This window comes from Colletes latitarsis, chromosome 13 (assembly GCF_051014445.1).
Source record: "Colletes latitarsis isolate SP2378_abdomen chromosome 13, iyColLati1, whole genome shotgun sequence".
NCBI classification, from domain to species: Eukaryota; Metazoa; Arthropoda; class Insecta; order Hymenoptera; family Colletidae; genus Colletes; species Colletes latitarsis.
Genome location: NC_135146.1, coordinates 11,743,075 through 11,758,860, shown reverse-complemented (window position 1 = coordinate 11,758,860; position 15,786 = coordinate 11,743,075). Strand labels below are relative to the sequence as shown.

General features: G+C 33.9%; 1 protein-coding gene across 4 annotated transcripts in view; it reads left to right on the top strand.

Moving 5' to 3' along the window:
* Positions 1-15,786, top strand: part of Ptp10d (Protein tyrosine phosphatase 10D) — a 54,555-nt gene that overhangs the window by 25,822 nt on the left and 12,947 nt on the right. For 3 of the 4 annotated variants that reach the window (XM_076780636.1, XM_076780637.1, XM_076780639.1), the window contains exons 2-12: positions 4,050-4,296; positions 4,995-5,270; positions 5,679-5,885; positions 6,077-6,430; positions 6,519-6,691; positions 8,904-9,267; positions 9,344-9,613; positions 9,797-10,099; positions 10,500-10,778; positions 14,332-14,741; positions 15,249-15,626. In XM_076780636.1, coding sequence (XP_076636751.1) covers positions 4,050-4,296; positions 4,995-5,270; positions 5,679-5,885; positions 6,077-6,430; positions 6,519-6,691; positions 8,904-9,267; positions 9,344-9,613; positions 9,797-10,099; positions 10,500-10,778; positions 14,332-14,741; positions 15,249-15,626 — 3,261 coding nt within the window. The remainder of the gene's footprint in view (positions 1-4,049; positions 4,297-4,994; positions 5,271-5,678; positions 5,886-6,076; positions 6,431-6,518; positions 6,692-8,903; positions 9,268-9,343; positions 9,614-9,796; positions 10,100-10,499; positions 10,779-14,331; positions 14,742-15,248; positions 15,627-15,786) is intronic. The other variant, XM_076780638.1, reaches the window with a different exon arrangement.

Here is a 15,786-nt window from a genome sequence, read left to right as displayed (position 1 = left end):
GGCGAATGAAATTCTCGGTTGGCTTCCAGCAACCCTTCCACCCTCCGTTTCCCGCCCCCAGCCAACCAGCGGGCTAGAGCTATTCTGCTCTTCTTTGTATAATTAGGAGTTCCTGTCGTCGTTCGCGACGCAACGGCGTCGGCGTCGGCGTCGGCTAGGGGCTGCAGGGTGAACGCCATATGGAAAGAGGAAACGGGGTGCGCGAGTTTCGAGCAAGTGGAAGGGAGACGGCGGAAAGAGAAGGGATCGATATGCGCCTCGTCGTCGCGACCGGATGTAGGAAGAGCTTCCACGTTTCGCGAACGCACCGAGAAAAGCGTAGGAAATCTTTGGGGGTAGAAAAATTTTGAAATTCTAAAGTTTTTAATCCTTTTCCTGAAGAACTAAACGTTCTATCGTACTAGACTTTGGTTTCCACTGATACTGAACCTATTCGATCAAATTTATCTCTAAAAGCGTTAATAATTTTAAATGCGAGAATTAAATTTTTATTTAAACGTTGCTGGGCAGATTAAAATGCGACGAAAGTATCTTCAATGTTTTGGCGAGGTTCTCCCGATGAAAATGAGTACAAACACGACACCTTTCGGATTATTTTTTATTTTGACTTACTCAAACTGTTTTTGAAAAATTCTCAATCATGTATAAGTAAAAATTGTCCGAATGGTGTCGTGTTTGGACTCGTTTTTCTCAGGAGAATCTCGCCAATACATTGATAATACTTTCACAGTATTTTGACTTACTCAAACTGATTTTGAAAAATTCTCAATCATGTATAATTAAAAATTGTCCGAATGGTGTCGTGTTTGGACTCGTTTTTCTCAGGAGAATCTCGCCAATACATTGATAATACTTTCACAGTATTTTGACTTACTCAAACTGATTTTGAAAAATTCTCAATTACGGATAATTAAAAATTGTCCGAATGGTGTCGTGTTTGGACTCGTTTTTCTCAGGAGAATCTCGCCAATACATTGATAATACTCTCACCGTATTTTGGCTTACTCAAACTGATTTTGAAAAATTCTCAATTATGTATAATTAAAAATTGTCCGAATGGTGTCGTGTTTGGACTCGTTTTTCTCAGGAGAATCTCGCCAATACATTGATAATACTCTCACAGTATTTTGGCTTACTCAAACTGATTTTGAAAAATTCTCAATTACGGATAATTAAAAATTGTTCGAATGGTGTCGTGTTTGGACTCGTTTTCACCGGGAGAATTTCGCCAATACATTGATAATACTCTCACAGTATTTTGGCTTACTCAAACTGATTTTGAAAAATTCTCAATTACGTATAATTAAAAATTGTCCGAATGGTGTCGTGTTTGGACTCGTTTTCACCGGGAGAATCTCGCCAATACATTGATAATACTCTCACTCTGTTTTTTAATAAACCCCTCGACTGGAAGCAAGCAATTTCGATCGTAAATAACTAATAAATTGTCTATTACTTTGAAAATAATACTCGAAGCTGAAATGGTGTCATTTACACGCCTTTCGCCGATAATTCGTGCGATAACAAGGTCGTTTCAAGTCTTATCCTCTTGATGTAATGGATCCCGGGTGTGGGGGTGGAGGGTAGATAATATGTTCGCGAGCTTGGGATCAAGTGGTTATAGGCTACTCGCCAAAGACCTCAGCTGTACTTCAATTTTAACAATCTTTTACGATGAATCCTTAGTGTCTGTGAAATATTAAAATTGGTAAAATTATGATCGATCATAATAGTTGAGAATGAATACTTTTTCTTTTAATTTTTCCAAGGTTTCCAAGTCTTCCAATTAAATAAAGCTTGCTTCGAAGCTTCGTTATTAGATGTTTAAAAATTAATTTGCAAAAATAAAAATATAAGAAGTAAGATACGAATTATTATATTTGCATTAAGATCCACGGTTTAATCGTTATTGTTAAGGGAATGGTACAAAACTTTTTCCGTTAAAATTATTTAAAAGTCAGATTGTCATTCGGTGGTGGAATCAATGCAGTCGATTATGCAGATTTCCGGTACGTTATCTGTCGAAACGATTATACTAGGTGTTGGTGACGAACAGGATGGTGAAATTGATATCGTTTTTAATGCATTCGTTGTCTGGTACAGACCATTGTGGTACGGTCGAGTAAGTAACGGCATTATAGATTTGCGGCGCGCCTCTTTCCCACGTCTGTCTCATACCGCTTCCGGCATACCGTGGACTTACGTACATAACACCAATAATACTTCGTCAGAATTTATAGCCACAAATACCGTCGACCGCGATATTGCTGTGACACGATATTTAAATGCATCGGGAAAATTGCATTCCAAGAATCTACGATATAGACAATAAAAAAACGTTTCTCCCTGTGGTACAATAACTTCAGTACATTATACTATGTGTTTGAAAGAATTGTAAAAACTGTAGTTGTAACAAATAATAGTAGGTGATAAATGTACCTGAGTTTTTGGAAACTGATAATACGGTACGATATCGTAGATATGGAAATCATACAGAATAGAAAATGTTTTTTAAATGTTTCTTTATTTGAGTTTTAATCTAAGAATATACCTGGTTTTTAGAGACTAATTAAATGGTAGAATTGAACAAGAATAGAAAATATCAATTTCTTAAAAATGTTTCCTGAAACATTGTTGAGTTTATATGTCCATGAATGTATGAGTGTTTTAATTATGTTAGTTCTGTTTGTGCAAGAATATACCTGGTTTTTAGAGACTAATTAAATGGTAGAATTGGACAAGAATAGAAAATATCAATTTCTTAAAAATGTTTCCTGAAACATTGCTGAGTTTATATGATCATGAATGTATGAGTGTTTTAATTATATTATATTGTGTAGGTGTAAGAATATACCTGGCTTTTAAATACTAATTAAATGGTAGAATTGAACAAGAATAGAAAATATCATCAGTTTCTTAAAAATGTTTCCTGAAACATTGTTGAGTTTATATGATCACGAATGTATGAGTGTTTTAATTATGTTAGTTCTGTTTGTGCAAGAATATACCTGGTTTTTAGAGACTTATTAAATGGTAGAATTGAACAAGAATAGAAAATATCATCAATTTCTTAAAAATGTTTCCTGAAACATTGTTGAGTTTATGATCATGATTGTATGACTGTTTTAATTATATTAGTTCTGTCTGTGCAAGAATATACCTGGTTTTTAGAGACTTATTAAATGGTAGAATTGAACAAGAATAGAAAATATCAATTTCTTAAAAATGTTTCCTGAAACATTGTTGAGTTTATGATCATGAATATATGAGTGTTTTAATTATATTAGTTCTGTTTGTGCAAGAATATACCTGGTTTTTGGAGACTAATTAAGTGGTAGAATTGAACAAGAATAGAAAATATCATCAATTTCTTAAAAATGTTTCCTGAAACATTGTTGAGTTTATATGATCATGAATGTATGAGTGTTTTAATTATATTGTGCAGGTGTAAGAATATACCTGGTTTTTAAATACTAATTAAATGGTAGAATTGAACAAGAATAGAAAATATCAATTTCTTAAAAATATTTCCTGAAACATTGTTGAATTTATATGATCATGAATGTATGAGTGTTTTAATTATATTGTGCAGGTGTAAGAATATACCTGGTTTTTAAATACTAATTAAATGGTAGAATTGAACAAGAATAGAAAATATCAATTTCTTAAAAATATTTCCTGAAACATTGTTGAATTTATATGATCATGAATGTATGAGTGTTTTAATTATATTAGTTCTGTCTGTGCAAGAATATACCTGGTTTTTAAATACTAATTAAATGATAGAATTGAACAAGAATAGAAAATATCAATTTCTTAAAAATGTTTCCTGAAACATTGTTGAGTTTACATGATCATGAATGTATGAGTGTTTTAATTCTATTAGTTCTGTTTGTGCAAGAATATACCTAGCTTTTAAATACTAATTAAATGATAGAATTGAACAAGAATAGAAAATATCAATTTCTTAAAAATGTTTCCTGAAACATTCCTGAGTTTATGATCATGAATGTGTGAGAGTTTTAATTGTATTAATTCTCTTTGTTTAGGTCACGTATTCGGCTGACCTGGCAATCGAGATACCAGGAAACTTGAGCCAGGGTGGCTCTTGGTATCGTTTAGATTACAGCCCCGATGTTGGTAAGCCAGAACCAAACACCACGATAGCCGCCACCGACATAGGCGATGTCATAAAGTTCAGGGACGGTCTTCCTGGCACTAGATACGAATTTTGGTTGTATTATAGTAATAGCACTCTTCATGATTGGCTCACGTGGACAGCGTCCATTATCACAGGTGCATATACTCATTAATATATAATTAAACACTGACTGGTGCACTTATTAAGGATCCGAGATTAATCAATTTCCTTTCGAAACCAAAAATTGGTCAAATTCTTATTTATACAGAGTGGTCGATGCAACTTGTGCATTTCTATAACTTACGAACTATATTTAATTTTGTATAAAAAAGTTGCATAATTTGAAAGAGTACACTATGCATTTACCTCTTCTATAAATGAAGGCGTTTCAAAGATTTTCAGAAAGAGTGTGCATCTGTATTAACTCCAAAAATGGAGGTCATAGATTTCTGCAAACCTGAGAAAATTGCCAAGAAATAAAGTGAAATTAATTGATAGTCTTTCCATTTAGAAAAAACAAAAAGTTGACCTCCTATTTCACCCATAAAAAGACACACTGTGTCCCCCTTCAAACCACGCAAAACTTTTCTATACAAAATATTTTTTACTTTGAAAGTTGCAGAGGTGCACAACTGAAAGATAAACTACCATTTATCTTGTTAAATTAATCTCGTTACCATCTTGCAAACCTTTCGAATTTTATTTGGGTAAGCTATTATTCGAATAGTTTCGTTCTCCAGTCCAATTTGCATCGAGATCTTTTGCGGTAGACATTAGTCCTTTATCTGGGAGCTCGTCGCTGGCCATTAGCGCAGGAATACTTGAATACGAGCGAACGCGATTCATTTTCCAGCGCCGGATCCTCCCTCGAACCTCACCGTCTCGGTGCGAAATGGAAAGACTGCGGTGGTCTATTGGGCGCCGCCAGCCCAGGGCAATTATTCCGGTTTCCGGTTGAGGGTGCAAAGCTTCAGCGACACCGGAAATCCAAAAACAAGCGTTATCCCCGCGGATGCGGTTCCCTACGTTCTGCGCGACCTCATCCCCGGTGCAACCTATTCTCTACAACTTTTCACCGTATTAGACACCAAAGAAAGCGTCGCTTACACCAGCAGGAACTTCACCACGAGTCAGTAACATCAACAATATACACTCCATTTATAAACTTTCCTCCTTATTGCAAATAATTTTCCATTCACCAGGTCGTTTCGTGTCTTTGTTTTGTCACTTGATGCAATACTTTAAACGTGCAATGGCATTTCACGATAAACTTGCTTGATTCTCATGAGATTAATAAATAACGTATGCAATGTAAGCCAGTGTGGATGTCAAATTTCGAGCCTGGACACAATCTGTCTAAATATTTGTTTTCTATGAATTCTTTTGACTTTAATTTAAAATTAAGAAATCCCCCGACCTGACAAATTTTATTTTGTTGTCTATAAAATTACAAAAATTTTATCCAATTTCAGAATATCGAACCTAAATTTTGATTTCAGAATTGGTATCCGTATCGCATTGTTTGTATTTGTTTCAGAGCCAAATACTCCTGGGAAGTTTATCGTGTGGTTTAGAAACGAAACGACTTTATTGGTCCTTTGGCAGCCGCCCTACCCCGCCGGGATTTACACCCATTATAAAGTTAGTATAGACCCTGCTGATGCCATAGAATCCGTTCTTTACGTGGAAAAGGAAGGCGAGCCCCCTGGGCCGGCGCAGGCAGCTTTCAAAGGACTCGTCCCTGGTAAGATATTTATTAAAATCGCTGGATGTAATATCTAAAACTAGTCGCGAAAAAATTTATTAAATTACGTAGAGTCGAGCTTGAAAATTTTCTTGGGTTACATTTCTTGATAGATTGTTCGAAGGTAAAATTATTTATAAGTTTGAGTCTCGTAATTAGTTTGACGTTCTGATTTGCGATTTTCGTTGCAGGCAGAGCCTACAATATTTCCGTGCAAACGGTGTCTGAGGATGAGACGTCAGCTCCTACGACGGCTCAATATCGAACGGTGCCATTGCGACCCCTGAACGTCACCTTCGACAAATCTTCGATAACGTCCACTTCCTTCCGCGTGTTCTGGAATCCCCCCGAAGGGATGTCTGAATTCGATAAATATCAAATATCTTTAGGGGGTAACCGCAGAGTCGCGCCAGTTACGAGAAATCGGGACGACGAGAACAAATGGGAATCGAAGGACCTGGAGCCGGGGAAAACCTACCAAGTTGTCGTGAAGACAGTGTCTGGGAAGGTTACCAGTTGGCCAGCCAGCGGAGACGTTACTTTGAGTGGGTATTTTCTCTTTCTCCACCTATTATTTTACGTGAAAATTAGGTAACGGTTACTGAATTGATATTTTTGTTGCTTTATCGTCAGAACCATTACCGGTACGCGATCTTCGAGCCATCACGGATGAGAAAACCAACATGGTGGAAGTTTCTTGGCTCCCGGAAAACTCCAGCACTCAGGACAGTTACAAGCTGCAGTATCACGAAGTGGAAACAACGATCGGTGGCGATAGCAACACGTTAACAACTGATAAGACTAAAGTAAGTTTTGAGATTGAATTGACAATATTCAAATGATCATAACTCATACAATAGTGAGTCTATTTCATTGAAATTTATTTACGTAGTAGAGCACGTGGATAGCTACAAAAAAGTATTAGACAATTTTTCTGTAGGGCGTCAAACAAAATTATTAAAAATGAGAAACTGATTTTTAAGAAAAATCGACAGGGGGTAGGTGGAGAAATTTTTCGACGAAAAAAAAAAATTTCAAATCGTTCTAAAAAAATTATTTTCAGTTGCAGGGGTCAATTACAATCATTTTTGGTGATTAAGCATACCCTCGAAATCCTAACCAGTTTTGAGAAAAAAAATTCAATATGTGAATAAATTTTTCGACAAAATTAAAATTTTTCAAATCGTTCTAAAAAAATTATTTTCAGTTGCAGGGGTCAATTACAATCATTTTTGGTGATTAGGCATACCCTCGAAATCCTAACCAGTTTTGAGAAAAAAAATTCAATATGTGAATAAATTTTTCGACAAAATTAAAATTTTTCAAATCGTTCTAAAAAAATTATTTTCGGTTGCAGGGGTCGATTATAATCATTTTTGTTCATTAGACATACCCCCGAATTCCTACGTACTTTTGAGAAAAAAATTCTTTATCGAAAACATAATGTACGGTCAGAAATGTTGCCCTGAAATTTCATCCATATCTTTAAAAAATCATAACTCCTGAACGGATTGGACGATTTTAACGTTTAAAAAAGCAAACGACGCGTATTTTGCTAGAGAATATGTAGAAATTCTAAAAATATCCGAAAAATTGATCCTTGGCCCCAAAAAATGAGAAAAACCCCATAAAAATGGTTCAATTTTCAAATAGCCATAACTCTCACAATAGTGAATATATTTCAATAAAATTTTGGGGGAAAGTAGAGTTCATGGATACCTACAAAAAAGTATTAGACAACTTTTTTATAGGATGTCAAACAAAATTATTAAAAATGAAAAACGAATTTTTAAGAAAAATCGACAGGGGGTAGGTGTCTACATTTTTCCACAAAATTAAAAAATTTCAAATCATTCTAAAAAAATTATTTTTAGTTTCGGGGGTCAATTGCAATCATTTTTGGTGAATAGACATACCCTCGAAATCCTAACCATTTTCGAGAAAAAAATTCAAGTAGGTGTCAAAATTTTTCGACGAAAAAAAAAAATTTCGAATCGATCTAAAAAAATTATTTTTAGTTGTAGGGGTCAATTACAATCATTTTTGGTGAATAGACATACCCCCGAATTCCTACGTACTTTTGAGAAAAAAATTCTTTATCGAAAACATAATGTACGGTCAGAAGTGTTGCCTTGAAATTTCAACCGTATCTTTAAAATGTCATAACTTCTGAACGGATTGACGGATTTTAGTTTTCAAAAAAGCAATCAACGCGTATTTTAGTGAAGAATATGTAGAAATTGCAAAAATATTCGAAAAGTTGATCCTTGAGCCCGCAAAATAAAAAAAACCCCATAAAAATGGTTCAATTTTCAAATAGCCATAACTCTCACAATAGTGAATATATTTCAATGAAACTTTTTTCTGAAGTAGAGCTCATGGGTACCTACAAAAAAGTATTAGACAACTTTTCCATACGACATCAAACAAATTTGTTAAAAATCAAAAACGAATTTTTAAGAAAAATCGACGGGGGGTAGGTGCTACAATATTTCGTCGAAAAAAAAAAGTTTCAAATCATTCTGGAAAAATTAATTTCAGTTATAGGGGTTAACTACAATAATTTTTGGTCAATAAACATACCCTCGAATTCCTACCCACTTTCGAGAAAAAAATTCAAGTATGTGTCAAAATTTTTCGACGAAAAAAAAAAATTTCGAATCGATCTAAAAAAATTATTTTTAGTTGCAAGGCTCAATTACAATCATTTTTGGTGAATAGACATACCCCCGAATTCCCACGCACTTTTGAGAAAAAAATTCTTTATCGAAAACATAATGTACGGTCAGAAATGTTGCCCTGAAATTTCATCCATATCTTTAAAATGTCATAACTTCTGAACGGATTGACGGATTTTAGTTTTCAAAAAAGCAATCAACGGGTATTTTAGTGGAGAATATTTAGAAGTTCTAACAATGTTGGAAAAGTTGCTCCTTAACCCCATAAAAATAGTCCAAGTATGTCACGTTCGTAGACAATTTTCCTGAATTTTCATCGCTCGTATTATTCCATATTCAGGTCACTTTAGAAGCTCTGCTACCAGGGAGGAATTATTCGATAATCGTGCAAGCAATTAGCAACAAAGTCGAGTCCAACGAGACCGTCTTGTACCAAGTGACCCGACCTTCGAGTCCAATAATCGAGGATTTGAAGCCCATCGAGATGGGATTGAACATCTCGTGGAAAAGCGACGTGAATTCGAGGCAGGAAAAGTTCGAAGTAACGCACAACAGAAACGACACTGGAGAGAGCGCGACGACGTTGACCACGGAATCTCACATTGTCTTGGAAGACCTTTATCCTGGCGGAGCGTACGAAGTTAAAGTCTTCGCGATCAGCCATGGCCTAAGCAGCGAACCACACGACTATTTTCAAGCAGTTTGTAAGCAATATCAAATAAATAGGTCGTGTAAAATTGATAAAACATCGAAATATCCGTTTTAAATATACAATTTCAGTGCCCCATCCGCCAAAAAACTTGACCATCGAGAAAGTAACGAGCAACACAGTTGTTGTTCATTGGGAGGCGCCGACAGATTCGTTGTATTCCGAATTCCCGATCAGGTATCGAACGGAAGACGATCCAAGATGGGTGAAACTGCCCAGTTTCCGAGTGACGGAAGCGGAAGTGGCGGACATGACGCCAGGAGAGAAGTACACGATTCAAGTGAACACCATGAGTTACGGAGTCGAGAGTCTCTTTCCTCTTCAAGTGAACCATACAGTTCGTAAGTAAACACTTTATAATCGAACATTCAACTTGTTAGCAATTTCTGCTTTTAATTGATACTGCATTTCAACTGTCAACGCAATTGAATGTCTGTGAACCTAGTGTGAAATGTGTTTATTTTTCGATAGCAGTTTTACTCTCGATTTCAGTTTGTGACCTTTCGATTTAAAAATTATTTCAGGCCCAAATCCGGTGCTCAACATCACCCCGATCATCGATTCGACGAACGTGACGCTGGAATGGCCGAGGCCAGAGGGTAGAATCGAGACCTACGTGATAAGATGGTGGCCAGTCGAAAATATCGACGACGTTCGAACCAAGAACGTCACAGAGAGCAACGAAGTGTCCAGCTTAGGTTACGAGGAGAACGCTGTGCAAAAGGTTCTAGTGAGCGATTTGATGCCTGGTGTCCAATACACCTTCCTGATCTACACGGTGTCCTACGATTTAGTCAGCGAAGTCACCAATCTGACCACCAGGACAAGTACGTTCGATCTCAAACCCAAACGTCGTTTCTCTCTTTTGTTTTCCATTAAATTGTTTTATAATTCTGACCACGAGTGCTAACAACATGCTAAAAATTTGACCTATCATCGGCTTGAAGGTTGTCTCATTTACTAACAGTGTGTTAGTATAATTCATAAAATCGTTTACACATTTGCTCACGCATATAACGATCAAAGCAGTTGTAACAAATTACCATTATGGCTCAGTTTTTCTTAGTTGATCAGATCGGTAATTGTTAGCTGGATACTCCAAGTTTGTTCTTCGTTTCGAGCGTTTCGCTAACCACGCTCGAGTCGAAGCGCAAACGAGAGAGAACGCGATTAAGATTAATCGAAAGCAAAAGGTCGACCAAGCAAACACGAGTTTGTCGAATCCAGTGCCTCTCATTCAATCGGAAGTCGTTGTGGTGGTCAGTCGAGATCAACCGGATTCCTTAACGTTGAGGTACACGTCGACGCCCATCCAGTCGTCGATTTTCGATTTGTATCGGTTCCGGATTAGCGACGAGAACAACACCACGAAAGAACGACTGGTCGACGACACCGACAATAAGGTCACGTTCTCTGCCCTCACACCTGGCAAACTCTACAACGTGACCGTTTGGACTGTCAGCGATAACGTCGAGAGCAGACCTCTTCTTAGACAGGATCGACTTTGTGAGTATTTTCTACCCGAAAATCAACGATCAACGCGTTCCGCATACACCAGATCTATGCAAGATTTAAACAGGGATTTTACACAGTTCACAATCCTCATAGAAACTGAAATATATTTACCAGTAATTGTTTCAAGATTTGTTTTAAGTAGAAGTCTAAAATCGATACTATTTTTTTATTTAATTGATATAAGAACGTAAATAATCATCAAAAAATTGGTACCATATTTTGATGATGGAAACATTGCATTCTAAAATGTTTCTGCAATTATTATATTCTATGGAAATTATGTTCTCTATTTCATTAGAATATAATTTTCAAAATTTGTTTTAAGTAGAAATCTAAAAACGATATTTTTTTATTTAATACATGTAATAGGAAAAGCGAAATAATTACCAGAAATTGGTACCACTTTTTGATGGTGGAAACATTACATTCTAAAACGTTTCTGCTATTATTATACTTCGTGGAAATTATTTTAGATTTTCTGTTTCATTAGAATGTTCAAGATTTGTTTTAACTGGAAATTTAATATATTATTTTCTTATTGAATCAATATAGTAGCAAAAACAAAATAATTACCAGTAATTAGTACCACTTTTTGACGATGGAAAAAGAATTAAAAAATTCTAAAATTATTTTAGATTTTCTATTTCATTAGAATGTTCAAGATTTGTTTTAATTAGAAATTTAATATATTATTTTCTTATTGAATCAATATAGTAGCAAAAACAAAATAATTACCAGTAATTGGTACCACTTTTTGACGATGGAAAAAGAATTAAAAAATTCTAAAATTATTTTAGATTTTCTATTTCATTAGAATATTCAAGATTTGTTTTAACTAGAAATTTAATATATTATTTTCTTATGGAATCAATATAGTAGCAAAATCGAAATAATTACCACAAATTGGTACCACTTTTTGACGATGGAAAAAGAATTAAAAAATTCTAAAATTATTTTAGATTTTCTATTTCATTAGAATGTTCAAGATTTGTTTTAACTAGAAATTTAATACCTATATTATTTTCTTATTGAATTAATATAGTAGTAAAATCGAAATAATTACCACAAATTGGTACCACTTTTTGATGCTGGAAAAAGAATTAAAAAATTCTAAAATTACTTTAGATTTTCTATTTCATTAGAATGTTCAAGATTTGTTTTAACTAGAAATTTAATATCTATATTATTTTCTTATGGAATCAATATAGTAGCAAAAACAAAATAATTACCACAAATTGGTACCACTTTTTGACGATGGAAGAAGAATTAAAAAATTCTAAAATTATTTTAGATTTTCTATTTCATTAGAATGTTCAAGATTTGTTTTACCTAAAAATTTAATATTTATATTATTTTCTTATTCAATCAAGATAGTAGCAAAAACAAAATAATTACCACAAATTGGTACCACTTTTTGACGATGGAAAAAGAATTAAAAAATTCTAAAATTATTTTAGATTTTCTATTTCATTAGAATGTTCAAGATTTGTTTTAACTAGAAATTTAATATATTATTTCCTTATTGAATCAATATAGTAGCAAAAACAAAATAATTACCAGTAATTGGTACCACTTTTTGACGATGGAAAAAGAATTAAAAAATTCTAAAATTATTTTAGATTTTCTATTTCATTAGAATGTTCAAGATTTGTTTTAACTAGAAATTTAATATATTATTTTCTTATCAAATTAATATAGTAGCAGAACCGAAATAATTACCACAAATTGGTACCACTTTTTGACGATAGAAAAAGAATTAAATAATTCTAAAATTATTTTAGATTTTCTATTTCATTAGAATGTTCAAGATTTGTTTTAACTAGAAATTTAATATCTATATTATTTTCTTATTGAATCAATATAGTAGCAAAATGGAAATAATTACCAGAAATTGGTACCACTTTTTGACGATGGAAAAAGAATTAAAAAATTCTAAAATTTTAGATTTTCTATTTCATTAGAATGTTCAAGATTTGTTTTAACTAGAAATTTAATATATTATTTTCTTATCAAATTAATATAGTAGCAGAACCATAATAATTACCAGAAATTGGTATCATTTTTTGTTGCTGGAAAAAGAATTAAAAGATTCTAAAATTATTTTAGATTTTCTATTTCATTAGAATGTTCAAGATTTGTTTTAACTAGAAATTTAATATCTATATTATTTTCTTATTGAATCAATATAGTATCAAAACTGAAATAATTACCACAAATTGGTACCACTTTTTGAGGCTGGAAAAAGAATTAAAAAATTCTAAAATTATTTTAGATTTTCTATTTCATTAGAATTTTATCTAAAAATTTAATATCTATATTATTTTCTTATTGAATCAATATAGTATCAAAACTGAAATAATTACCACAAATTGGTACCACTTTTTGTTGCTGGAAAAAGAATTAAAAAATTCTAAAATTATTTTAGATTTTCTATTTCATTAGAATGTTCAAGATTTGTTTTAACTAGAAATTTAATATATTATTTTCTTATCAAATTAATATAGTAGCAGAACCGAAATAATTACCACAAATTGGTACCACTTTTTGATGCTGGAAAAAGAATTAAAAAATTCTAAAATTATTTTAGATTTTCTATTTCATTAGAATGTTCAAGATTTGTTTTAACTAGAAATTTAATATATTATTTTCTTATCAAATTAATATAGTAGCAGAACCGAAATAATTACCACAAATTGGTACCACTTTTTGTTGCTGGAAAAAGAATTAAAATATTCTAAAATTACTTTAGATTTTCTATTTCATCAAAATTTCCAAGATTTGTTTTAATTAGAAAAAATCGATATTATTTTACCAAACTAATGACTACAAATTGGTACCACTGTTATCATATACCACGGAAATCATGTTACATTGAGAAGCTAATGAATATTTCCTTACTGATAGGAGTCTTTCACGATCGAAGGTGCGAGTTTCATTAACGTGATTCGATCTTAAACATTGGATATTACGTTAATATGACTTTAACACTATCTTTTGGGTAAATATTGACTTATTGTTTCATAACGGGGTGTGGTACTAGAAAACATAGCCGTTTTCATTGTGTAATTCTGTTCTGTTGCGGCTTGTATCGATGCATGGTGAAGCGTACATCGAGACGGTACGAGCTCATATGAAATATCCCCACTTTGAGAACGTGGTTTTTCGTTTTATTTTGAATCAGGCTTGCCGCTTGTGGTGCTCGAGATTATTGCAACGTAATTAACAAACGAAACCGAGGATAATTACCTGAAATTGTACATGTGTATTATTTTATAATCGCTCCAGATGTGTTTTAGGGACGTATCTAATCAGTAAACATTTTTTAATATCATCGAAACTTGAAAAATTCTCCAAAAACTGAAAATTAATTGAAACTTGAATTGTCAAGCGTGTAATCGATGCCTTTTCATTTAGAAATTACTCGGAGTTTCTAAATAAATGTTCTAGAATAAAAATGGCTGCGGGTGAAAATCAATATTTACCCTCGTCGAAGAAATTTAAAATCTAAGAAATTCTTCTAATTTATCGTGAAATTTGATTTCAGATCCCGAACCAATCACATCTATCCAGACGATAGACATCAACGATACGAAAATAACGTTAACTTGGGACATTCCTCGTGGACAGTACGATTCGTTCGAAGTTCAGTACATTAACACAGAAGGGAATTACATCCAAAACATAACGTCGATTAATCAGATAACTATCTCAGATTTGAAACCATATAGAAATTACACTTTCACGCTGGTCGTTCGATCGGGAACAGCGTCCTCTTATCTCAGAGTTTCGAATCCACTTAGCGCTAGTTTCACCACCAGCGAGTCTTACCCTGGAAAAGTGGAAAAGTTTCATCCCACGGACATACAGCCCAGCGACATCAGCTTCGAGTGGTCTTTGCCTGGTCAAAAGCAAAATGGCATCATCAGGAAGTACACTATCACGTATGGGCTGGAAGTGAGTCCTCTTACAAGGCGATTTTATAACAAATAAATTCTTAGAGTTTTAACAAAAAATTTACTCCATCAATTTCTGAAAATTATATTCTCGAAGGGTGGTTTCAAATTTCTACTCAGCTTCGAAGCTTTCTTCGTTCAAATAATTTTTGTAATTAATTCGACGATGTTAATTTGGATAAGTATTTAAATTTCTCGATTTAAAGCTGTAATTTTGGAATTTCTGGGACCACATTTTCTCTTAGTTCCTACGTAAAACTGGTACGTTTCAGACAAATATAGCTTTTCCTACTCGAAACGAATTAACATCGATCGTGACTCACGTGTGAACCACACCTTGTTTTGATACGTTGCTTAGAAATAGTCTTTCATTACTAAAAAAAACTCGCTCCAGGTATCACTGTAACGAATACAAAAATTTGTAATTATACGAATATCGAAGAATATCTTAAGGTACATGATTAAAATCGTTTGAGATTGTCATGGCGTTTTCTGGTGTTGTCGTTAGGGTTCGACCCACACTCAGATGCAAGACTTCAGGCCAAACGAGTATCGTGGCGTCATAAAATCTCTCATACCAGGAAAGACGTACATATTTCGGATCCAAGCCCAAACGAAAATCGGTTTCGGGCCTGAGGCTGTTTGGAAACAGAAAATGCCGATTCTAGCACCGCCCAAACCACCGACACAAGTCGTGCCAACGGAGGTCTGCAGGAGCAGCACGACGATTCAAATACGATTCAGGAAGAATTACTTCACGGAGCAAAATGGCGCCGTGACGTCTTACACGATTATCGTCGCGGAGGATGACAGCAAAAACGCCTCTGGCCTGGAAATGCCCAGCTGGAGAGATGTCCAAGCGTACAGCATCTGGCCACCCTATCAGGTGAGATTTATTATCATTTAATCAGTAACAACCCTCTTTATTTTACAATTTTAGTAGCGAGCCAAATAAAAGAATTTTTATTTTACAATTTTAGTAGTGAGCCAAATAAAAGAATTTTTATTTTACAATTTTAGTAGTGAGCCAAATAAAAGAATTATTA